Source organism: Temnothorax americanus, unplaced genomic scaffold, assembly GCF_048541705.1.
Source record: "Temnothorax americanus isolate GAGA-0224 unplaced genomic scaffold, ASM4854170v1 Scaffold15, whole genome shotgun sequence".
NCBI classification, from domain to species: Eukaryota; Metazoa; Arthropoda; class Insecta; order Hymenoptera; family Formicidae; genus Temnothorax; species Temnothorax americanus.
This window is the reverse complement of record NW_027509286.1, coordinates 1359915-1387225: the sequence shown is the minus strand read 5'-3', so window position 1 is coordinate 1387225 and position 27311 is coordinate 1359915. Positions and strand designations below refer to the sequence as shown.

The 27311-nt window shown below is 42.0% G+C and overlaps 1 protein-coding gene across 3 annotated transcripts in view; it reads right to left on the bottom strand.

Moving 5' to 3' along the window:
• Window positions 1–27311, bottom strand: part of LOC143895110 (tyrosine-protein kinase Dnt) — a 77941-nt gene that overhangs the window by 8039 nt on the left and 42591 nt on the right. For all 3 annotated transcript variants that reach the window (XM_077401947.1, XM_077401948.1, XM_077401946.1), the window contains 3 exons: window positions 16763–17036; window positions 9304–9478; window positions 3907–4111 (listed from right to left, as the gene is read on the bottom strand). In XM_077401947.1, the coding sequence (XP_077258073.1) occupies window positions 3907–4111; window positions 9304–9478; window positions 16763–17036 (654 nt within the window). The remainder of the gene's footprint in view (window positions 1–3906; window positions 4112–9303; window positions 9479–16762; window positions 17037–27311) is intronic.

Genomic DNA, 27311 nt, shown 5'->3' with positions numbered 1-27311 from the left:
GTTCGTTCGTTCGCTTCGACCCGCTGGAAGGCGCTCTAAAAGCTTCGTTTTCAGACTACCACGCTCGACATGCCCAGAGCACTTTTAATTCGACCCCGCCGATTTAATAATACGATTTTCCGTCTCCCTCGATTAAAGCGCCCGCGCCCCGGCTCGGCACGACGGAACGAAACTCCGCGGCCGTGAGATTTAATTAAATCGAAGAATCAGCTTTTACGTAACCCCGCGTAACTAATGTAACACACGACGGTTAACTAATATAATGATATATGAATTGTAATTGATAATCCAATCGACGGTGCGACTGCAGCGCCGCCTGCAATTTTGTAAATTCTATTACTGTCTTGGATAATTACACGTTTTTAATCAGCTGCAAATTATTACCGATGTGAACTACCGAGTATCGCCTCGAGCGATTTACAAGATAAACTGCTAGACACACGCTCGTTTTTTTTTTTTTTTTTTTTAAAGTAAACTGCACTCAGCACCAATTTAACTGGGAGTTTTAACAAAAAGTTTAAGAAAAAAAGGATTTTACTTAAATGTAAAACACTTTTAGGAATTAGCATATGAGAAGATATTTCTCGATTTATATCTCGTGTGTAATATTTTCAAAACAAAAACTCGACGGTCAAGCAAAATTTCCTTCACGAGAAAATAAAAAGCGTGGGTCAATCTACGCGTACGAAAGGGTTAGACTTCTTGGATTTAATTTGCCACCTTAGGCAATTAATTGCTCGCTATTATACGAGTGCGAAATGCGCGGATCAAATGGAACATCGACAAACACATGGCCGCGGTTATCTCAATCGCGATCATCGCAACGGAGGCGCTTGCAACTTTTACGAGGGAAAAAAAAACGCCCCGAGTATCGGTGTCCCCGGGCAGGGCAGGCCATGTGGAAAATGCCGGGTCGTCAGGCTATTCCGCCATTTCGCTGCGCCCGACTCTCTCGCGCGCGGAAATCCGTGGCGGCGGCGCGGCGGAGGATCCGGGGAGAGTGGAAAGAAGATGTGTATTTGTCCTCGTGCCGAAGATCGTTTCCTCCGATATATAGACAGCGTCAAGGTAATGGCTTCCCCAGCAATGGGATCTCAAGCGTATCGTTTTACAGGGTGTGGGGTAAGACGCTGTCGCTGGTTTACGTCAGTCGGTCGGTCGGTCGGTCCGTGAGGCGCCTTCGGGATGGGGATGGCTAAGGGCCGTGGTGAGGGTAAGGTTTTCACGAAGGTTCACGGCTACATCAATCGGTCGTCGGTACGTGTACGTGCGTACGTGCCCCGGTGTATGTACGTGAGCGTGAACCGCGTAGGTGATATGCCGACTCTGAGGACGCCTCTGTGTGCACGTTCATAGGGTTGGTTGCGTTCGAGACGGAGCGTCGCGTCGGAGGGTTCGGGCACATACGCGCGTATACCCGGTAAATTGATCCAAGATCAAAGCCGAAACAATCACAGGACTTACTTCCACTCCCTCTCCCCCTTTCTCTTCCCTCCCTCTCCTTCTCTCTCTCTCTCTCTCTCTCTCTCTCTCTCTCTCTCTCTCTCTCTCTCTCTCTCTCTCTCTCTCTCTTTCTCTCTTTCTCCGTCTCTCTCTGCTGTTTCCCTCGCTGCTGAGCCTCGCCCTCTCGCGTCCTCCTCCTTTCGGTGCGTACCGCGTCTGAGGAGGGCGAGTGCCGGCATCGCCGGCATCAACATCGGAGACCGCTGTAACCCCCATGTGTGTGGGTGTGTGTAACCCCTGCCTGCGCCGACGCATTCTCTTTCTCTCTTTCTCTCGCGCTCGACAAAGTGCAGGTGCGGTTATCCAGAAACCGTGTTTCTTTTTCCCGGGGAAATTAATGCAAAACGCTTGTACCGGCGAGAATAGCGCGAACGCTCCGGCGACGCGCGATCTCATATTTATTCGACATTTTCGCGCGACCCTCGCGCCGCTCTTTGACTGCCCGCACTTTGCGGGGAAGATACTCTTCGGTGGATGGCGAGTAATAGCGGCGGATAATAGCGCGTGCTTCGAAACGGTAGTTAAAACGAAGCGGCGGACCGTGACACGCGGCGATTGCGCGTACAGCCGGTTATTGAAATCGACCTTTACCACTTTTGCTCGTAAATGTCGCTGTATGTACAAATGCCGCGTTACGCGCGAAGATTACGTACGAAAACATTGCTTTATCTTCCTATAAAGATAGTCCTATAAATTATCAGCTTTCGACGTGGCATTTACCTGATACTACATTTTTGCTTAAACAGAAAATATCGATTTATATTAGGTACTATAAAAATAATAAATTCCGGAAAGACCGCAGATTATGTATATTTATATTATATAGATATCTAATATAACAACAATAATTTTATAATATTTTATATTATAAAATATAACATATATTTTGCTATAACTTTTGATCCGCAAAGCGCAATTTTTATCCTAGTATTTTAATATTATACTAATCAAATGTTATCATTGAGACGATAATAGGGTATGATAGAAAAAAGAATAATTAGTTTAACCAAATGTTGATGAAGTCAAGCACAAAATAACGGGCCGGTAAGTATCGTTGAACGCCACGTTGAAAACCTTCAATTCTTGAAGAAACGGATCCAACGAAGCGCTCGATGGGCCAAACGTTTCGTTTTCCCAAACGCGAGCTCAAAGGTATAAAAGGGGATCAAAGGCGCGAACAGCAGTTGTGTCAAAGCAACGACAGAAGCGAGCAAAAAGAGCCTAGGGAAAAAGAGAGAAAGAGAGAAATTCCGTTTGCTCGAAACGCAAGAAATCGGCCGGCATGCTCGAGAAGACGAAAGTAGAAGCTGTAGAAGCGACTAAGGCACTACACGCGTAGACCTTTTCCCCTTCTCGGGATGGAGGGATGAGAGTTGTAAGTCGGCAGGTTTAGAATCGCTGAATAAAGAGCCGTATAGGACTGGAAAGGGTTGGGCGCGCCAAAGTTGTCCGTGGAAAGCGGCTCGCTCGGCCGCAAACTCGATAAAGTTGCGAGGCGCGGCACTCGTTGTGTATACGGGACGAGACGAGACGAGACGGTATAGGACGGGATGCGGGATGAGACGAGAGGAGGAGCCGTCTCGCGCGCCGCTTCCGCTTCCGGTAGTCGGTGCGGCAGACGCGGAGGAGTTCGCGATAGAGTGAAGTGGAAGGAACGACCGGGGGAAAATCGGATTTCCTGATGCGCGGTACGAGTTTCGCGTTCGTCGTCGAATCTGTTTCACGGGCTGTTTCGTCGCGATTAGAAAAATCAAGAGTGCGCGCGAAAAGAAACAACAAATAAGGTAAATATATCAATGCCCGGACATGTACCTATGTCTGATGGACACCTTTATCATTTTAGTTCTTAAATAAGTATAATGCGAACTAAAATTAAAAATGAAAATATAATGCAAGAAAAATATTTTTATCTTTGATTCTTTTATTTTAATTCGCGTTACAACTTATTAGTTAATCTTAAGTGTCCAGGAATTGGTACATTTACCTTAATATCGCAAAACTTGAATATCCATCTATCGAAAAGATAGAAAGAGAAACTATGGATGACAAATTCAGATAATTACTCGAATTACACTCTCCTAATTTATTATTCATTATTTTAAGAATTAAAATTTTAATTAATACTCTGGCAAGTAAAACATTTAAATTTTTCAAAGAGTATCGATATCAATGATAATAAAAAAAGGATTAGCTCTAAATTAATTCAGAAATGCGCTTTTGAAACTTTAGGTTAACAATAGGTCTAATTTATGTAATATAATAGTGTCAAGCGGTGAAAGAAAACATCATAAAATTATAATTGTATATGAAATAAAATGATAGTCTCAATACTTCGTATATGCACTTTATAACTTCGGACTGACGATGTCGCTTTTCCATCCGCGAAATCGTGTCGTCGCATACCTGGCTGAGATGCGTCACGTGGCTCGCCGCGTAGTAACTGGCTCTGGAACCGCATGGCCTCGCGTACAGCGGCTCGAGGTCGGCGATGGTGGCGTAACTTCCGGAATTCGCGCTTCCGGGCCGTGGGTCGACCCTAACTAAAACGGAACTCCTGGCCAGGCCACCGGTGTCGGCCGCGGAGTAACTGCAGCAGGGCAGAGTTTTCCTGAAAGGACGAAAGGAATCTCTGTAGCGAACGCGATTGTTACACCCGAGTTAATTATCGTTACAATGGCGCGAAACCGGGTAAGCGGGTGCTCGAGTAATTGTCACGGAGCTCCGGATTCCACCGCGAGACGATTTCGCTGAAACAAAATTTTAACACGCTGCGCCAAAAGTCTCTTCCGCAAATCCGAGAATCCGACGTCGATTTTGGACGTCGAGAGGATTATTTTGCGCGATAATCTTGCGCAGGGCGCTTTTGAATAGCGCGCAAATGAAATATTACGTTTTTTTTTTTTCAGATTCACAAATATTAATTAGTTTCTCTAATACGTTACGTTACAATCGACTATCGGAGAACAGCTGTCTGACTTTTACAAAGTCCAGTTACAGCTAGAAATTACCTAGCTGTAATTTATAAAAAAATACCACGCGTATATGATTCAAACATTTTGTTACAATTTTCTCTCTCGCTTACTCTTTTCTAAAAATATATTCAAACTTCAATATTCGCGAACTAAATTTGAAGTAATGTTTTTCAAAACTTCTCTACCCTTTTATTGAATAACGCATCGCTGCATATCGCGTATTTATAAGGCTCCATTGTTATAGGATCAGAAAATCCACACCGCGTAACCGCTAATTTAACTGCTTTAATTTCGCCTGGGGATCACCGCGTAATAGCCTCTTTTAGCAAAGCTCTTCCCCGTGGGATGCTGCTCAGGCAGCAATATGTCGAGATAAACGCAGTTCAAATTACAACATCGTTTATAAGATAGACGGTCACTTTATAAAGTCCGACGTATATATATACACTTCTCTCAAGCAAAAGATAGAAGAGCATAAGTGGGAAGAATGGTGCATTATCATGCATATTTCAGTATACTCCGTCCCGCGGCCCTTTACATTACCCCCGACGAGGAATTATCTTCGACAAGAAGTTCCTCGAGTACTCACTCTCTATCTTTAGGAGGATTTACATCTCATCCCGGATGAGCTCCCGAAAAGCTCTAAATGATCATCTCTGTCTTTCTCTTTTTCTCTCTCGTATACCGTCAACGATCTTTCGCAAGAAAACGCATCAATTCAACTTTAACATAAGAAACTGCTCCTGTATTTTCGATTTAAGTTCAATGTATTTTTCTCTCTTCTAAATTACTGATCTAATTTTACAACTGTACTCATTTTGACTTCTATCTGTTCCTCATTTCTGTAATGCGAGTTTAATATGGTTTAGCAGAAAATACAATAGTTTCAACATAAACAAAAAAACATTTAAATCAATAAAAATAGAATGGAGCTAGACTTTAGATTATTGGCAATAGAATAATTATAAAGTCTTAAGCTACAAAGAGCGTAGTCTTTAGGACCTATCATAATTTACATCAAAATTATATAAACATGCACCGAAATAATTCTCGCTCATTTTTATTCTAAAATTAAAGTACCGATTACTATAGAACAAGAATTTTCGAAACAGGTCGGTCTATTAAAATAAGGGCAATATTTCCAGAGACACAAGCGGGGAAAAAGGAAAAAAAAAGGAAAAAGACGGAATGACGACTGAAAAATACCAGCGAGAAATAGAAGAGGATATTTTTAGAGATTTATTGGCCATTTCGTGCATGTAAATCTGCCGCGCCGAACGTATTTCGCTAAAAAGACGAACGATGGAAAAACGCGTACAGCCATCGATTTCAAATATCCCCGGTTTGCTCGTTCGTGCCCGTTTATTTTTACGCGACCCTTACGGAAACGTTTCGCGACCAGATCGACTTCCGACGAATCCGTCTGTACCTGCGAAACCGAGCCCTCCCGCCAGGAACAGAAACGTTAAAGTGTCGTTCGGAAAGTAATATCACTTTCGTAACTCGCGAGCAAGTATTTGCGCTGAAATTTCCATTGAGAATTTATGACGAAACCGACGACGTGTTCGCCGCAGTATTATCGAAGACGAGCTAACTTTTGATACAATCTGATAAGCTGTGAAAGAGAACGGATGTGCGATCGAGTATTCTGAACATCTTTACATTTTATATATAACTTATATATATATTTCTTGGGTAATGGCGCTAAAACACGAATCGGTATATGATATTTTATAAATAAGCGTTTTTACGAATTAACGAGTCAATAATTTCATTGTAAAAGAAAAAAATTCTCATAAAAAAAAAAAAAAAGAGAAACCCCAACGTGCGTGTACAGAATTACGTAAGAGCCAATCGAGTCAATACCAAAAAAACACAAAAATAAACATCTCATCGGATAGGAGGGAATCGAAAAGTTGGAAGACTGCAGCAAAGTCCCGACACGAGTTTCGCGAGTGGCGTAACTCCTGAGAAAACTTTTCGCTGCTTGCCGAATCTCGAAGGCGCCTTTCGTACATCGTGTGCAGTTCGACTGCAGCATCAAGAAGAAGGGCCGTGTTCGCTCGAGCGTATACGGATGTAAAATCTGCAGTTTTATCTGCCGGCGGGGATGTACGTCAAACACGGTGGAGACGTTAGAATAAGGCACAGGGGAGAAAGAAAGAGAGAAAGAGAAAGAGAAAGCAAGGAAAGCAAAGATCCAGACGTTTCTCCGCGTGTTATCGGGGTGGAGAGCCTCAAAAGAGCTAATATATCCCGGGAGAGACAATTGGGCCTATACGTCTCGGGAGGAGAGCGTAAAAAAAAGAGCGAAAGATGATATAAAATGAGGGTGCGCTCCACCCCTGGGTTTCTTATAAAGGCCACTTTGCCATGCGATAAATATTTGATGTCTTCCGCATCTTCCGACGCGAGATCGCATTGTTACGGACGATCGCATTCGCGTCACGCACCGGGCCAATTGTGCGTTGTTTGTTCGAGCGAAACATCTGTTGCTTTCTTTTTCGTATGCCGCGGTCAGTGCCACGCAGTGGGATATTGATTTCAATTGCGCGACAGATCGCCGTGTAATATTTCAATCTCCAGCGTAAAATAACGCTGGACGTAATAAAGGTAATATATCTTCCTATACATTGCGCGTTTCTTCGCGATTGTAGAGATACCCAATGTAGAGATTGATTGGGACAACGAGAAACGGATTCTTTTAGCCTTTAAAACCAATTATAACTTTGTCGAGAGTATTTATATATATATATCACAATAACATTATTATTTCAAAATATTTACCAATCACTCGTCACAGATAACAAAAAAACTTTTCGATCCATCTGTATATAAATATATACCGATGCTTTATCTGATGTATCTGTATATCGAAAAGTTTTCTGTCATATACGATTAGTAAATATTTTAAATAATGATATTATTATCATGAAAGAAAGGCTGCAATAAGTAGTTTCGTGTACGAAGTATAAATGTGTAATAATACTGGCGAAGTTCGTAGAAAGAGCAAATCTCTTCTCCTTATCATTTAACGAGAAAAATTCGCACTGGAGAACATCAAAAGAGCTAATAAATATCCGGGTAAAAGACAATTTTCCCTCTTTGAGACAAACAATGGGGGAAGAGAAGGAAACGGCAGTAAAGCGAGGCAAGAGAGTAGCTTTGTTTCTATCCCTAACTCCCTGGCAGAGCATGGCATGGTTTCTATCTCGTTCAAGTTCTTCGGTTATGCACCTCCTGAAATAGAGGCACTGGAATGGAACACTCGACGTGCTAAAGTATAAAATAATTACAGTGAAAGTAACGATCGAACTTTAAAGGTAGCGGAAAGAAGTTTTCGCATAATATTCACCGTTAATGAGGGTAATGACGCTAAAACACGATCCGCTTCTCGTTTAACGAGAAAAATTCACGGTGAAGATTTTCAGAGGGCTCAGTACATTCGAGCAAGGACAATTGGCTCCGGCCGATGGAAAAAGGAGGGACAATCTTATTAAAAGATTAGAAAAAAAGATTTAAAATACTTTAAACACGAAAAAAATTAGAAACATTTATAAAAGTTATTTTATTTTATCATAATAAAAATTCACGTTATAAGTACAAAACAAAAAAGATTTTCGTACTTTAAATAAAAAACAGAGGACAACAAAAAATGGAGGATTTTTAAGAATATTGAATTGAACAACAATAACGCGTGTATAGCGTATTGAAGAAAGTCGAACGTGTTATTAATTTGAGAAAGTATATTGCAATTGAGTCCACTCGAGATTCAAGTTGGTACATACACGCGATAAAGGTCGGCCGACGAGCAAAAAGGAGAGATGAGCACGAATATGGGAAGAGAGGTAAAAGCGGATCTTCTCCGACCCCTAACATCCTCCTTACATTCTCTCCCGCAGAAGTCCCCGGATACGAGAAAGGGAGTGCGCATAGCTATGCAATAAAATGTCGGCTGCCGTGCCAAGCAGCCGACGGATCACCGGCGGCTTATTGAAAGGATATTTCATTCGGACGAGTTCCTCCTATCCAGCTTATCCACGCGAATTTCCCGCGGGGGTGCGGAAATCTTTCTGTCGCTCTCCCTTCGCCCCCGCCCCACGCCCTTCCTCCTCCTACGACCCGCGGTTTTGCGGTCGCAGCGCCGAGTATACGTCTCTCGTATTCGGCAGAAAATTCGCGAGGTCGTCGTGAAACTCGCGCCCGCGCGATACTTTTCGCTCGAGTGACTCGCCGAAAATGAGAGCGCGGCGGAAAAGCCGCATTTACGACGCGTCCTACGACAATGTCTTACGTGATGAAAATCTTTTTTCCCCCCGAGCGTTTATTTTCGTGTGCGACCGAGCGCACAAAAATCCTTAGAAACGCGAATTTAATAAGCGGCAGAATGAGAAACCCGGATGGCGTCCACGTTATATTCCCTCGTGTCGGTTTTCTTTCCACCGTGGACGTCGCTCGAAAAACCGCGTTTCACCGGTAACGTGTTTTTTTGTCGAATTTATTACTATCTCGGTACTTTTTTACCGCCGCGTTTTTAATAATGCGCGCTTTGTTAATTCTAACGAAGCAAAGATTAAGACGAGGAATTTCTGTAGGACCGACTCCGACAAGCCGCTTACTTCGCTCACATCTCAAAAACTCTCGTTCTTAATATTTTCCATTTTTAATAGAAAAGTTTAAACGGACAGTTTAAATGCGGAAACAATAGTAGCAGAAACATATAGATGAAGATACAGTTAATATTAAATACGCAGGGTTCTGTTATACGCGCTGTTTAATTTTTTGTCGATTAAATATAATATATCCGTTGATATCAAATCTTACTCACTGAGATTCTTGAACGCGAGCCTTGCTGTTGCGGATGTATAACGCGCTAGCGACACTGCCGACGACCAGAATTAAGGCGCAAGCACACGTGGCGGCGACGTAGAGCGCACCGGCACCATTCACGAGCGGATCGGGCTCCAAGCGTACTGAATCATTGCTGGGAGGAGTCTCGACACCTGCAAATACAAGTCAGTTCATCGGTACTTGGAATTTTCATGCGTTATATTTTTATCGAGAACGATCAGATGAAGTATTGCATTCGTTCAAAAAATTTCAATTATTGTCGGTAAATAAATTGATGACGGTAATCGAATCAATTTAATAAAACAAAATTGATCTCATTTTTCCGAAAATCCAACGTGTGTTGAACGTCAACTAAAGCACCCTCCCTCGAGCTTTAATCTTCCAGAGCATGAACGCGATAAACAATATATATATGACTTAAACAACGTCATGTAATTTAATTTGATTTTAATTTTATTTGATTTCCAATTTTAAAAAAAATGATACGCGTACCCTCTTCACATTTCATTCGACGGTTACGTTTTTATATTCGTATATCCGATCTGCAAAGCTTGCATGACCGCTGTATTATAGTATCGGCAATCCATTTTGTCAATTGGAGCATTTTCACTCCAACCACGTGCTCGAGATCCAAATCTATCGGAAAGCCCTTGGACATGGATCGAGCCATTGTTTATACGTATCACAGAGTGCTATCGAACGGGCGGGAATATCGACGAGCACCATGGAAAGTGCTCAAAGAGATCTCACTTTGATGGCGAATCGTTCGCCGGTAAACCACGAATTTTCTGGCAAGTGCAGCCACTATCGCGATTTTTCGTTCAATTTACTTTTATCTCGCGTATAGCGACGCATTTCTCACGCACCACGCGGTGGTCTCGAATTACACGTAATTATCCCATCGTTACATTCATTATTTTTCGTTGTGTTCATTGCTCACTTGAATTGGAAACAGCATTTAATGCATTTAGAACTTTTCTTAAATTTAGCATCTTATTATTTTACATCTCAAAAATCCCGAATTTCTTGAATTTTATCTTGACCGCCGAAAGTCTGTGGAATATTTTTTTTTTTTTTAAGTATTTTTATATATTAGTATTTCCATATTGGGACTTGACGAATTTACAATGTGACGCAATTTTCGTGGAATTGTTACTTTATTAAAATACACGTCTCATATAAGAAATCTCAACGAATTAATCAAACCCAGTTGACGTTACTCTCGTTTCTCGCGGGGAAAGCCTGAAAGGAGTTTGTCGAGACTTTTCTTTCGCTGCGTCACGCGTTTACATTTTCCCGCCGGTACCTCGCTTTCTGATATTTCTTTTCTCTCTATCCTTTCGTGCGCGTTTCGCGAGAAGAAAAGACTCGGGTCGAACGGGCGGGGCGGGGCGGGGCGCGGCGCCTTGTCGTCTCTTATAAAGGTAAATAACGTGGCCTAGACGGAGGAACTTTAGCGCGAGGGCTCAAAAGCTTTCAAGAACCGAGCACGTCAGCCCCGACTAGGATACGTTGAGGAAAAGGGACGCGCATCCTTTCGGAGCGTCATGATAAAATTAAGTAAACTCCATCAACTCTTAACTCGTCTCCGAGATTATAGCGTCGTATAATCCCTAAATGCATTCCTTCATCGGCATTGCTCGCCTAAAATCCAAAACAGCTCTTCACCCTCCGGTAACTTACGCTCGCCGTAAAGGAGCATAAGATTGTGCATTATCACATTCTGCTTCCCTCCTCGTCTAGAACTCGCGTGTGAGTGATTATATTATTTCTTATACCTAGGACATCTCGTACGGGATTGTCATATATTTCTCTATACAAATTCCTAGCTACTTTCCTCCTTCAATTTCGTGGAAATTTTAATTGCGAAATCTTTACTTGAGATTCGTTACGACTCTCGCCTTCTTTTGTTTGCTACGAAAAAAAGCTGAACATAGCGGAAAACACAGAATTTTTTTTCAAGTTGCAACCTTTTAATGATAAAAGTTAAATTTCTATCGTTGTGTGATCTAATAGCAAAGATGCACACACAATCGTGCTTTTTTTCCCTCTATATTTATTTGAAAGCCGGGGCTTTTTGTTGCAGAGCAATCTCATCCGAGTAAGTAACATCAACGTTGGTTACGGAAATAAAAAAGAATGCCACGACGTACTCTCTCTGAAATGTTCGTTAAGCTGCAAGTCGTAGTGTATTAAAAATACGCCGCACTGGCACTGCATTGCTTGCGGCGCGGCGTGAGAAAAATCCACCTCGGAGATTAAGACTTGACATAATACACAGTCATCGCGAAATTCTCCTTTCTATCATGGAAAGAAACTAAGAAAGTTGACTGTCAAGGATTAAGTTTATAATCCGTTGATGCTGATATTGAATTACTGTGTTAACGTGCAACGGTCTCTATATTCTGAGAAAAGTCACCTTTTTATACAATATTCTGATTTTTATTATAAAATGTCTTATAAATCTCTTTATATTTATTAAGCTTTCAATTGTAACTCTATAGGATATGACTTTGTGCATTTCACGTTTTTGTTTTTTAAATTCATATGCTTTTTGATTACCTAATACGGTTTTATAAAAGTGATTGATACGTGAATTATTCTACGTAAAATATTCTTTTTAATTTAAATCTTATTTATCTTATTTTCAACTGCTTTTTCACGTTTTTCACTTACAAACGCAATTTTGTAATAAATACGTTATTGGCTGTAATAAACCATAATATTTAACTTCCTTCTTTCCCCCTCACTCATTTCCTCGTTTCATAAAGGAAAGAAACAGGCTTCTTGCCTTTGCCAAGATAACGTAAACCAAGCGGGTTGCGTGATAACCGAAGTAGAGCATCGCGAACACGAGTTACGAAGACGAGCAAGACGAGAAAGAGTTTGCTCGAGCGCGATGAGACGTGCGCAGGAAGTAGCAGGAAGAAAAAGTTAAATAAATCGTAGCAGTCTTCGGCGTTGCAGTTTCTCAGGGGCAAAACTCGCATCGTTCCTTTGCGCGCTGCAGTCCTTCTATCATCCTAAAATGTTCCTCTCACACGCTACAACGCGCCCGAAATACAAACAAGTATCTTTGAAAGATTTCTACAATTTCTGCGCTAATATTATGTAACTACTTCAGATTTCGCATTATTTATTTTTTTTGTTTTACAACTTGTAATTGTTATTATTGCGTTCACTTTTACCGCCCATATTACGATTTTTGTCACAATTAATTTGATATATTATTTGAAAATCGAGTAGTGCATTACGTCGTCTTCATCTCGATGCTCCGATGCCATCGTAACGAGGGAAATCGATCTCGCAGCGGAGTGTTGCTCACACAGCACTCAAAGAACAGTGGAGTACCTATCGACGTAACTTAAGAGCGCGAGCGACGCGCGTTTCCGAAACTTCGAAACTTATAAGAGCGACTAACGGAGTCAGGTAGGCGTGTTAAGAGCGACTGCGTATCTCAATTAAATCCGGGCGAGCTATGCTATCTGCTACCATCAAACAGACCTTAACCGAGATTTACGGAGGCCCGGAATTAAGTCTCCGGAGGATTAACAGGATGACCCTCCACCGAATCGCATTCCCTCATTCGCCGGGAGCTCTGTGGACTTTAGAAACAAATTTGGTCATGCTGAGAGGCTTTACGTAAATCACGGAATTACGTCTCTTGTGCACCGCGGCCTGATATGATTATTTTTATTTTGCAGAATAAAAAAAACTTTAACATCAATTTAGAAAAAGGAAATCTTTGTGTTCTCGTACACGCATGTCAAATATTTGTAAATCCACAGGGTCGCGTGAAATAAAATTTTTACTAGCGCCACTTTTGTCTCAAATATTTTTTTCGATACTTTTCACGTAGTATATACGCGCCCACGCTTGTAAAACTTGCAAACATACTCGATAATTCAAAACGTCAACATTTTTCGAACATTGAGATGTAAAATAATTTGAGAATATTTGAAAACAATATAAAAATCTGAAAAAAGTATAGGACGTGAAAACACACACGATCGTCATTTCAATACGTGAAAAAAAAAAAACAGCTAATACGCGCTCTCGACGCATCGAAATGATTGAAAAACTGAAGTCGCAGATATTACAGTAACTAGAGATTGAGGATTAAGAAGTGTAAATCACCGAGTCTTTTATTTTCAATTTGACAGGAGATTTCCAATATATGAAATTCTACGCGATCGTCGAGTGTCGAGTATAGAGACTCCATATAGAGAATTCGATTATTTTCAAGTGATCTCGAGTGCGCTTTCGGATTGCAGCAAGACCTCTCGAGCTCGAAACGATCGCCGAAGGACTCGTCAGAGCGCGGCTGGTACTTTGGCGATGTAGGAGCGGAACGAGGAAGAAGCAAATTCGACAAAGCGGGAAATCTGCTCTTCAGGACGCGACTAAGGCCCTCACCGCGGAGACGCTTACTTATTTTCATCCTTCTTCCTGCCTTTCCGCCGTACCTCTGTCCACCTACTTCGTTTTTCTACGCGGCCGACCCTCTTGATCTTCGGCGAGGGGTGGTATCCTCTGCCTCTTCTCTTCTCTTTCATTAAATACACCGACCCCCGGCGAGATTCAATTTTACTCGGTGGATTGCTTTTTGTTGTACCGTCGCCTGCTTCGGTAACCGGATCCGAATCTGCGCCTCTCTCTCTCTCTCTCTCTCTCTCTCTCTCTCTCTCTCTCTCTCTCTCTCTCTTCCCTCTTTGCTTTTTCTTCGCTTTTTCTTCTTCTTTTCATCTCCTTCTCTTTGTCGTCGCCATTCTCTGCCGTCGGATTGTTTTCTATCACTTAAACGCATATATTTTCCGGCACAAGCAATATTCAGTTACCAACTTGGCGTGTAGTGGCTTGAAACGAATGTTCACCAAGTTTCAAGATAATTGTATGCGTAACATGTAATTAACATATATGCAATATCAAGCATGAGTATTACAACATGACAATAATAAAATTTATTTAAAAATTTATCCGGTTTTTGGTTCCGTATCTAACAATATTATTTACATCTTAGAGAACAAAATGCGAAAATTTAGTTTCAATTTAAAAATACGTTTCTTTCATCTCTTTTATTCGGCGAATAAATTTACTTCTGTCGGAAATCAATATTAATTTTTTCCTCATTTACAAAAAAGTGAAAAAAAATAGTATGACTACGGTTCTAATTTAGTTCGGGCGGCACTTTTATTTACCGGAAACTGCATACAAAATTCGCTTTAGTTAACGCAAAATTTGTATGGAATATATTGGCAGGCTATTATGACGCGAGAGAAACGAAAATCGGGGCTATTTGCCAGATTGCATTCATCGCTGCTGCGTGGCTTGTTTTTTTTAGAAAACATATGTTTTCGAGGTTACATGAGGTTTGCGGAGTCGAGAGAACCGCCTGTGAAGTACCTATGAGTACAAGCTTACGAGCACCCTTGTCGGAAGTGGCGCGGAAATTACGTTTGTACCCTCGCTCCGGTCCGTTATTTCCATTTCTCCCGCATAACGTAAACTGAACGTACGTATATGTGCATGTGTATATATATATATATATATATATATATATATATAATTTCATTATTTAAACATAATTAATTATTAAAACGACCGTACACTCTGCATTTAGAATATGACGACGTTTACTTAGGACAGATCCGGAAAGATAATTACCGTGAAAGATATTTGCTATGAAATAGTTAATAGATTAATACTTTATATAAAATTGTAATCACGTTACTCTACGGTTGGTGTTAATAAAAAGTTTATCGTGTATTCAATATTGTTGTATCAACCGCAGCGCGAAATTGAGTGTTCGAACTACTTCTCGATAATATCAACGTGATTAACTCGCAGCTGCTTTATCCCGCGTTTCAAAAAGCTGTCATTGTTATTCTTTTCGACGCGTTATAAACGTTTAAACATCGCGACGTCAAAGTTAACAGTCCGCAGCAGAGTTCATAAATCGCGTGGATAAATTGAGTTTGCGCGTGACGCGAAATGAATGCGCGTTCCCGGTTTTAATCGCGACCGCGTCGAAACTGTCTCGCCGTAACGAAGATATTCAGCCGAGTACGCGCGAACGTGCTAATTAAATCCGAGATTACGTAAACGAAATAATTATCAACAGACTGCCATGCAATGGCGTTAAAGTGAATGTAGATAAACGAAAAGCGGCGTTTCAGTGCGAACCGTAGGGCATGCAAAAGCGAGTAGCATATGTGTTATATAAATAACAAAACTTAAATAATAGTACCCCTTTGAAATGGATCTTCATATAGCGCACCGTAGATCAATATCGCCATTGAAAATAACAAGACAATAAATAAATCACGCTTGTTATATTTAAAAACAATACAGGATAGTGTTAAAAGCCAAAATTCGAGCAATATAGAATGTTACTGTTGAATCAATCTAATTTATTGTCCAATGGTAGAAGAAACATTCTGATTAATAATTTATTAATAATTACAACATGGTCTTCGAAACAAGAATTTAGGGTTATATATTCTATATCCGAATATCCTCTTATATCTGAATTTAGGATATAACTTTAAATCCTCTCGAATTGAAGACCATGCTGTAACTATTAATCACAATGTTTCTTCTTCCGTTGAACAATGAACTAATTAATTTAAAGTAACGTTCTTTGTTACTTGTATTTTGGCCTTTGACTTTCCTACGTTGAAAATAACAAAGCACAGAAAGCCGCACACGCACCAACGTGATACTGATGCAACTATTAATTAACGTTCGTGAATTATTTTATAAAGTTACTTAATTTACACAATTTTGCATATTGTATTACAACAAAATTTATTGATTAATTAAGGAGGAAGGGGTTACGCGGTTATGAAATAAATATAAATCTAAAAAAGCGTGAAAGAGAGAGAAAGAGAGAGAGAGAGAGAGAGAGAGAGAGAGAGAGAGAGAGAGAGAGAGAATCGGGTAAACATTATTCAAAATTCAAGAGGAATTACAATTTTAATTACGCTGGTAAAACGCTATACTAAGCGGAAGAGTTAAATAATTCACAATTTAGCATTTTCAAATTTTAAGTGAGACAAACAGCGCGCGTCGTCATGATTCTTTCATAGATTCTGAATAAAGTAAGCGGAAGAAGAAAACGCTGTTCGTTCCTTCAACAACAGAAAAAAAAGAATGAAATCTAGGATCCGGATCTGGTTGCCGGTTAATGCGCGGCTGCCATGAGAATCGCGCGGGATTTCAGTGCACCGCACTAAATTCCACATGCGCGAGAATAAATGAAATAGGGGATACCGCTTTTTCTCATGTACGAGAACAATAAAGCGCGATTAGCCTTGTCGACATTTTTCAAAAATTAGCATAACGACTTCTTGCAAGAAGCACGCATAATCGTCGCGCGCGCGCGCGAGATGCCACCGCCGCGCGCGATAGCTGGATATATCACTGCCCACACGAACCTTTCAAGCAGATCTTGTTCCTCTTGAAGACCAAGACGGTGTCGTTGTACCTAGTGCCGGGCGGCGCGGTGACATTCAATCTGAGCGCCAGTGGAATTTCGGCGCTAACGACACCCGAGCACGGCAATCTGATCCTGAAGACCTGCAGGGTGACCGGTACCTCGCCTCTGGCGGACACGTTCACCCTCGGTGGCAGCAACGCCATCATCCCGGAAGACGGTCCACCCGGTACGCCCGGTACCACGTCGTAATCCAGTTCCATTGAATACGGTAACTGAAAAAGAAAAGATATGCCTGTCAAATAATTTGACATTCGACAGACAGGGATTTTATGTCATGTACGTTGTTATTGCAAAATTGTCATAGATCGCTTCGTATAGATTATTCTTCAACATAAGGCAAATTTTCAAGAAACTTTATTTACACTGGTGCTTCAATACAAGCTTCATCCTTCTGGCGAGCCGATATTTCGTACTGGGGAAAGTATTCCGGTTATCGTCCGCCGGACGATATGCCGGCACGTAATAAAAATAGCGCGGCGCTCATAACTCATGAAAATGCCAGACTCGCGGTCCCTTCTCGCGGTCGCCGCATATACGATTGCGCATATTAACGTTATAGATATATGAATATATATAGATATATATGTATATATATATATCGCCGCCCGTGCCGTATCGGCCGGCATGCGATATTTTACATTAACTCCTACACACGTCGGTCCATTCCGTATTTACTGCCGTCTATCCCGTAACTTTCGAGCTAAGACCGCATCGCGGTAGGCAGTCCGCGATCCTGAGAGGCACGACTGTGCACCACCCCCCGTTCTGTCATTCGAGATTGCCCCCCCCCCCCGCGCGACGAAACGGGGGGAGAACGGGACAGTGGCGGCGACTAGTGTGTTCAGGCACGCCACAAGTTTTACGAGGTAGCATAAATAACCTGGTTAGTGCTTCGTGATGCGGTGTCAACGGAAAGGCGGACTCCACCCTCCCGCGAGCACACCACACCGGCTCTCCGGTAATCGTCGTAATCGTCGCGCCGGGAGGTCGCGGTGGCGTGACACCTGCCTATCGTACCCCATGCACGGCGTACCCGAGATCGCGCACCTCCCTCTCTCTTTCTCTTTTTCCTTTTCCTTTTCTTTTTCTTCTCATTCTCGCTTTCTCGCTGGATATTTATTATTTTTTTCTTCCCCTATATGTAAACCGCGTGTATGTACACGCGGATATCGTGAACGAGACGAATGGACCGTGTACGCGTGTCACGGCACTCCCCCGTGGGATATCCGTACATAAGATACCGCGAATGTGTCCCCCGGTTATATCAGGGCTCTCGAACAGCTCTTAGATCATTCCGTGTGCCGCATATACTCGAGCCTTTCCCTTTAATTACAGAAAGTGGCTCAGTTTACGGTGGACGATTTATTTTGATTCAAAGGATTGCACAGGTATCACGCGAGTAATTAATCACAGCCGTTGACGCTAGCGATAGAAAGAGATCTTGCGGGAATTATGGCTCTCGGCTATCTTTAACAAAATTTGTTACTGTAATTTAATTACGGTTAGCGCGCTAAGCAATTTTTTTTTTGCGTACCAATAAACGCAACACCAGCCGATGTAAATTTGTCTTAACATAATTAATTCGATAAATTTTTTGTATAATATCAATTGATGCGGTGCATATAACAGCGATAATTCTTTTTATGAAGATTCCCTTCAGCAAACTTTCCCTCGCGAACAGAGGGGGTGGGGAGGGGGCAGTTAAAGCTTTCTCGAAAGGGCAGTCAAATGACGAATGGCATTTCCGATTTTCTCCAGCCAGGCACGCGAGCTTTTTCATCCTGAACGCGCGTTCGCCCTGGCATTCGTTCTAATTGACGGTAACTTAATGACGATGCGGTTGAATCGAGTACGCGCTGTCGAGGGTTGGCTTCGAGACGGGACGCCGTTTGCCTCGTAATCGCTTCTCGAGGGTGGCGATGACGTGACATCTATCCGTCGCGTACGAGCCTGCCAGGGATAAAACCGTGTTTTCACCGTTCTACCTATACGAGTAGTAATTGACAGAAGTGCCTCTCGTTCTCTCGCGTCGAAAAGCCACCCTTTTCTTTCACCGCGCGCCGCGCCGCCCTTTTCTCCCACGATAAATCAACTGCGTCCGGGCTAAACGCGTTCACGTCTCTCGGAATTGCTCTCCGAACTCTCGTCCGGTGGAGAGGAACGACCGATATCTCTAAACAAATCTAAGATTGATTTGTGGTGTGCTGCAAATATATTTTATGACGCGGGACAAGAGATATGGCTCGGCAAAGGTGAAATTAAAACGGAAAGTATCGGTACCATCAATTGAAACAAATCATGAAAAAATAATCGTATAAATATTAATAAAATAATCATATAGAGATTGTATCAATAATCAATATTTAATTACAGAACAAATGATATATTTCTTTTGTCACGGTAACGTCACTGCATTCGACAAAACGGTAATAACAAAAGAAAGGATATAGAGTTTATTCTTTTTCCTGCAGCTATATGAATATATTGCGAATTTTCTTTGAAGAAAATTTAATTCGCGCTATATCGATCGAATTTTTACTGCCATCACGTCCGTAACGTTACGTATTTTTCGATAAAAGTTCGCAAAATAAATCGCAGATTTCGATTCTCCTCGTTTGGTATAGCGCGCGAAAGAGGAAGAAAGAGCGACTGAGAATTTCGTGAGGGTGAGACTCGACTGATTTCCTGCAGCTGTAAGCGTTTGCTTAATATCCAGTCTCGGATTCCCGTAATAGCGTGAAAATGTTTGCCCAAGAGGCGTCTGCTCCTCTCGCACACTGCCTCTCGAATCCAGAAAGAGAACAGAATCACGGGCGCCGACATGATTTCTACGAGGGTGCAGGCGCACGAGAAAGTTTTTCTCGAGAGAAAAGAGCTTAAACTTTTTTCTGCTTATTATATTTATCAATTAAGGAGACAGCTATAAGCAAACTTGCGCTTTTCAACATGCATGTTGTATTTGGGTCTCAAAATGAATTTCTTTACTTTCTCGATTAAAACAATTTCGCACGAGCGCGCCAGCCGCCAGCCGCTTCGGCGTGTTGCTAATGAGTTTATCAGGTAGTTTACATTCCAAAGGCTAGCTACAAGTTTCCCCGTTAAATTTTCCACGCGGGCTAGATCTTCCGATCGGAAACAGTCAAGAGCACGCGGCGCATATCCCTTTCCGCGCTCCTTTCCGACGCCCATGAGTCGCGAGAGGTCGTGTGAATTGCGATCCGTCAACCTTTTTCCGTATTTTCCACGTTTTTCGTGCACGGGAGTCGCGGGGGTATGCGAGAGCGCACGTGTGAGCGGGGACGTGCGCGCGTGTTTCTGTGTACAGAGAGCAAACTTCGATTCTGAAGAGACGACGGAGAGACGAGCGACGCGTACCACCGCCATTGTTGCTGTCGATGAAAAGGAAGTCGTATAACACGAGGGAATCCTATCGTCCGACACCAGGAAGGAAACGCCCGTGGCTTTTAAAGGGACGAGGGTGTTTCCCCCGTATCCCCCGCGCTCCCTCCCCCTGCCCTCGATTTATACCGAAATTATGCCGCAATTTTGTATTATCGGACAGCAGCGGGGAGAATATTAAAGGACGAAGGCGAGCTGATTTATCCCGGAATTATTCCCGGCTCGTATTATTCGCGTCCTTGTGTTATTCCAGTGAGCGAGCCCGCCGAGCCGCGCCGCGCCGGTTGATTCGGCTGGATGCGCGTGAGCGATGAAAAATGTGCGGCCATGCGAAAAGTACGATGATAAACGCGGCACGAAGCGTACAGAAAAGGGTCAACGCCGCCGATCGCGGCTTCGGTGATTAATCGCGGGCGCCAGGATTTTCGAGATAGGTTTCAATATCGCGAATCAGCCGAGCGTGTGTCGTGAACAGTAATAAGTTTAGACATGATATTTCTTATCGATCCCCTGACACGCGCTGCTACGTTTTTGTTTGAAAGTTGTATTTCATATAAGTTATATAATTTAGAGCGAGCATTAAACGCCTCATACGACGTACCTATAATGATATAAAATAAGCAAATTAAATAAAAAAAGTTTCAGCAACTGTAAAATTCTACGATAAATAAAAATTCCACTTTAGCTTTTATTTATTTCAGATAAATATCAAAGTAAGCTATTTTACGTTTTAACTTGTTTAACGGGTTCAAGCGATCTATCGCTATTAAAAACGTGCATTAATTCTTTGAACATATCGAAAATTCGCTCGATTGAGCCATTTTGTTATTTTGGAGAATAACAACGTTACGTTCATTATAATAATAACGAATTTACCGTGTGACGAATATTATTTTTAAATTGGGAGAAAACATGTTAAACAAATATTATTCAAATATGTATTTACACGGCATACGTTCTCGCGTAACCAAAAGTACACGATCCCAAATGATATCCATCGGTGGCATAAGCCACGAAATTAGTCACGTGTCGCTAAGCACTCGAGGCAACGATCGTATAATTTTTATGGGAATTTTCCGATGGATCTTTTACACGATTGAACCCGTATACGGTTTTGCGCGTATCGTATATCGGACGATCGATTAAAACAGCGTATTTTCGAGTCGTTTCCCACAGATATACCTGTTTTCATTTTAAATTTAAATGTGGGAGAGCAGCAGTATATTCTTCGTTAATAATGCAGTTCTAAATTATAAATTAAAATCTCGTTCGTTCGGAGACAATGACAATAATGACAATTTTCATACATATATAAAAGCTGATCGAATCGCAAATCTTATAAGATCGCAATAATAAATATAACATTTTAATAAGATAACATTTAAAAAATATTCTATTCAGAATAGAAGGCAATTTTTTTTATTATATATACATATATATTTTTTTAAATATTAATATATACTTATATACATCTTATCAATTATCTGAAATCATTATTTAATTAAAGAAGAAGTGAACAAAATTTATTTTATTCGAATATCAAGTTTTCTATTTGCCTTCAAATAAAAAGTAAAATTCCAAACAATCGCGAACCAGATGTAATTAATCTTTCTATAAAATATCTACAAACAAGTAGGAAAAACAGCCAGAAAAAAGAAGAGCATTGAGTATAACAAGTTGACGATGCCTTACGAGATTTCTCCTATGGTTTCCCTTCTGCTTTCAGCGTGCAATAACGAAATGCCATTGGTCTTTTTGCGTGTCCACCCTCCGTATCGCCGCTGAAAACCCTCGCACTTGAACTGCGACGGACGAAAGTTTCGAGTTTACGCTTTGATTCGGTTCCCTTTTCTTTGACCGATGGCCTTTAACCACAAGAAATTAAATCGGAGTCTTTGACAGAAACGTAGCATAGGAGACTCGCGGTATGTAGAGAATTTCTCAATAGGCAACGCCTAGACGAATCTCCAAATTGCTTTTAGACGTATACGTCAAGGCGCGACGATTTTTGGTCACATAAAACAATCAAATAAAAATCTAGCATAGCTCCGAGTAATCACAAAATAAAATAACTGAAAAATTTTTGAGAAAAATCAGATTATTCATCGATTTATATATTTTACGCGCAATATATACGACTAATTCTAAGAAACTTCACTATAGATTTAAAGATAAAAAATAACGCTACGTTGTAAATCTGGGACGGAATAAAAATTTTCGATAGAAAAGAAAATGAAAAGCGCGACTGAGGATCGCGGGTATCGTCGAGCATCGCGTGCATGCTCGAACGGAAACCCTTTAACATCCCTCTCTCGGCATCTACTCACGGGGCTCTTTAGAGACACGCAAAGGACGCTTATAGTCTCTCCATAATATCTCAATCGCATATATACGTATACATATATATATAGCCGCTAATGCTCTTATACGTAGATAGACTGGTTGCCCGAAAGGCGAAGTGAGGCGTTGCCACTTCCTTTTGGACAGCGTTTATACGAAGGCGTCTTAATGCCACTTCCGACGACACGATGAATTAATCACTCTCGTTCCAGCGCCGCCTTTGACCGCCCCTCCCTCTAGTCTAGTTGCTTTGTAGGGAAATGAATTAACAACCAGGGAGAACGAGCGAAGAAACCTCCTTCGTGGAAAGCGTTAACATTTACGTGCCGGCAGATGCAATGACACCGCATACAGGAGATTAATTAAAGATAACAGGCACAAGATATGTATATATAGAACTGATTAATACTCCTTCTATCGCGAATAGACGTCATTATCCTGAATTCGAAGAAACGCGCCGGTAAAACACAAACAGTTAAAATATTTCAAGTAAGATTTTCTCTTTCTTCCCTCTCTATGATACATATAATTCAAATTTTAAATCTCAAGTCAAATTTCTCTTTTTTTATGACTAAAGTTCCTAATCGTAAAATTACGCGAATGATATTTATTATGCACCTAAAGTTTCTCCGCGAAAACTCTATTTTGAAGTTCAAAGATCGCAACATGAAGCATTATTTCTTTAACTAACAAGCCTCAACATCGTTTAGACAACGAGTTTTCTATTTCAGCAAAAATCCATGCCTTCTACGTTCGCATAACCTTGCTAAAAGATTATTTCTATATTAATTTTCGTAATTATGCTACCGTGACGTAAATGACAACTTAACGAGCGGTTTTAACGCTTTAATAATTAGCCTGACTGTACTGTACCGCGAAGAGAACAAGAACGACGTACAAAGGGCGCAAGCGAAGCAAGGGCTGTTTGCACCCTCGGTGTTAACGCAATATACTCGCTCTAGGGCGCGACGCACTTAGCATGTGTACACGAACGTTGCCCGTCTGCGAGCTGTCTGTCCACGTGCATCCATTTTCTCTTATAAGCTCGCAGTTAGCGCCTACGTCGGCATATCCTCTCCCTTCCTTCGCTTTTCCTCGTTAATGATATACGTACTTTTTGTAGCTACGAAAATAAATTACTTGCTTGGATGCCGCTAGAAATTAATACAACTATATTTAATTATAGCGCTCGTGGAATTTAAGGGCAGGAATTTGTTCCAATATTTCTATCCGCATATTAATTTAATCCAATCTTATTTAATTCAATTCGTTTAAAACCGATAGCATTATATATGTTTTTACTCCTTAATTCTATATATTTATCTTGTTTCTTTCTTCGTTTCTTCTATCTCGCCGTAACGCACGGTTTATGATACATTAAACGCGTTATACATATACAATTATGATTGTGACATTTCCGCCGCGCTATACATATCACCGAGCCGGTCCCTTATTCATTTTCTCGAGCTTCATATTTCCAGGCATCACTTGTCTTCATTATCTCCGTGAAATATGGAATCTCTTGCCTCTATAACGTGCCGTCTGCTTCTATACTCCTTTACTTTCGCTACCTATCCATTTTTTCCCCCTAACGCTCGTAACATTATTCTTTATTTTTTTAATTTTAACGGAATATTTTTTACGCGTTTCACACATATATGTATTCTTTCTAAACGTTCTCCGACTCGCATTAAAAACAATGAAGAGTATCCTTCGTGAAGACCAAAAAAAGGAACAGCTACGGCAATGATAACATAACAAGAACGGAAGACAATATGCGTATGCGTATACTCGCGCGTGTGGAAAATAAAAAGGTTATACTTAAAAATAAAAAGAATATAATAGTTTGGAACAATGTGTAATGACTACCTGTTAATGAGATCCAGGAAAATCTTTAGAGTAAGTTGCGATAAAAAAATAAATGAACAATTTTTTAACGCAAGAGTTCTAAATCAATCTTCATCCCATTCTATTATCCTAACGCTTAATAACACTTTTGCGTTATACTACGATAAATTTGTTCGAAGAACGAAATCATGCATTAAACAATGATTTCGCCCGATATTCACCCGGCAATTTGTTATCACGCTGACAAGAGGTAAGACGTTTTATTTCCACCCGGAGGTTTTTATTTTGTCCACTTTGTAAAATTCGTTCAGCGACGCTCGGGGACCGCCGGGGCTCAATATTCCGGTACTCCTCCCGTGGAGTTAACCACGCAGTCCGACGACGACAGGGTCAAATCGCACGAGACTAATTTTATTACGCGGAAGTCCAGTTAATTGGCGCCAGGAACGTATAAATTGCAGCAGCTTGGCGACACTCGCTCGCACCAACCAGACCGACCGGACCGACCCCGACCGTCGGGACGTGGGACAGTTTATCCCTAATGCGAAAACATTGCTTCCCCTCGGTACTCACGTAGCAAGAGACCAAGTCGGAAGGTAGTCACGTAAAGGATTGCCGGAATTCCCGCTGGAATCTCGTGCGACGTCTATCCCCCCGTGCTTACTCGGAACCCGACCGGGTCGGGTCCTCCATCGCCGATATTGGTCGGTCGTAATCTTTTAATCCCGCGGACGGCTTATTGCCCGAGCGGATCGAAAAAAGAAATACGATTCGGCGACCACGGCGCGAAGACGTAACGACCTTTTAAATCTGCGCGACGGAAAATCTCGGTGGTGATCGAGACGGCTTAACAGTGCGGTTGCCGGTCGAACGTGAACTTCGCGGAACAGCAGCTCTCGCAGCGAGAAGTTCTAACCGAATCCGATGGCCCCCGCGCGAAGTCTGCGAGCGATTAGAAGTCGAAGTTGGAGAACGCGCGTTGTTATCGCGCGCGCGCGCGTGAGGCTTCCATTATTTCGCTCACGGCGCTGTGCCCTATATTTGTGACGTGACGCATTAACAAGTCAAGGGTCGCGTGAATTAAATTATTCAACATTGTTAGCGCTTTAACGGCAGACAGCATTTACAATGTTAAGTTAATTACATAATGTTACTTTGCACTGCAGTAATAGCAGGATACATTTTTCGACATATTGTTAACGCTTTGATGGCAATTGATAAACGTCGACAGCAATAAGCAAATTTTTAATCAATACATATTTCCTGGCAAAATGATACCTATATAAGTTGAGATTCCCAAAATTGGTAAAAATTTGACGAACAATTATATTACAATTGCTGGATAATATTTATAGATATTTATATGCAGAAGACTTTATGTTACTTCATCCCTTTACTTCAGCGATTGGTAAGCGTTTTAGCCCCTTCCCCACAACCACCAAACTATATTCTCGACTCCAATATATTCCATTATGCGCTGTTTACACGCCAGACGCTTCTGTAAGGAAATGAAAACGCTTTCGTGCACGATAATGGAAATCTGAACCGCACGGAGAAATTAGTTTCTTTGACGGGTGAGAGAGCGGCTGTGCTGTCGATCGATGTCCGGATTCTGCGAATTATTTTCCCAAATTTGCACCGTCTTACCAATGAAACAAACTTTCCGATATGCTAATTGCCATGAATCTACATAAACTCATTACCTATACGTATATATGTATACCCTCCCTATAATATTTTATATAAATTAAGCTGAAAAACTACTTATTGAAGTCGTTAACTCGATATATTCGGTAAAGCTGTTTCACGACGTAATTACGTCTCGACGATATCGCGAATTGCCCGCGTTAAATAATCGAGTGCGCCACATTCTCGGCAACGCGATGATTAAGACGAACCACCGGGCGGAGAGACCCGTCTACTCTTAACATTGACTTAAGACTCCACTTACTTCGAGCGCCGTTCTTCCCGACGAAAGGTATCGCAAGCTCGAGGAGGTTCACCGAGAAGCACAATTCGGCCGAGCCGTTTATCCTCGCTCACATCCGCAACGCGACGGGGACGAGGAGAGGCGAGGGGGGGGGGGAGATTGGAATGACTGAAGTCCCGATGAAGGGTGGATGAGGTACGACGGGGAGAGAGAGAGAGTGAGGGGCACGAGGGTGGAAGGGGGATGGATATGAGGGGTCGAGGGTACGTAGGGCAATTTTCGCGTAATTCGATGGGGCGTGATCGTCATAGCAACCCCCGGTACCCCCGGTTCACCCTCCCTGGAAGCTGCAGCCTGTTCAAACAAGTCTCAAACTCCATACTAGGCTCTCGTATCCATTCTCTCTCTCTCGCTTTCTCACTCCTTTCCGTTTTGCCTTTCTCCTCGTATCCATCTTCTCCCCCCTCCCTATCTCGCGTTCTCTCGTTTTCCCCGATCTCTCTTTCTCGCTATCCGTCTTTCTGCGACTCTCTCGCATATCACATCCGTCTTTCATTGCCCGTCCCTCTCTCTTTCGGGGAGTTGCGCCCAACTCAAATCCGCGAAACGGTACTCCGGGATTTCAACAGTTGCGATAACTACCTGGATCTCTCCCGTACTACGAGGCAGTGACGGCTCAATCGTTTCATTGTAATTATTACTTGCTCGTTAGCGTAGCGCGTCGCTCTACGCTAACGCGCTCGCTGCGCGAGCGAGTTGGCTAGCAACAATAACAACGGAGTCCTCTTCTCGTATGTTTCGCGACGATGGGTTGTGCGCGAGTCCCGAGAGCTTGGAGCCCGTCATTTAGTTTATGGCCTGCGACCGCGGCAGAGAAGCCTCCGGCATGGATTTCTGACGTGCCATAATACGTCCAACGGTGAGTCTCACGGCCACGGCTGCAATGCGAATTACTATGCCGGGGAGTAGT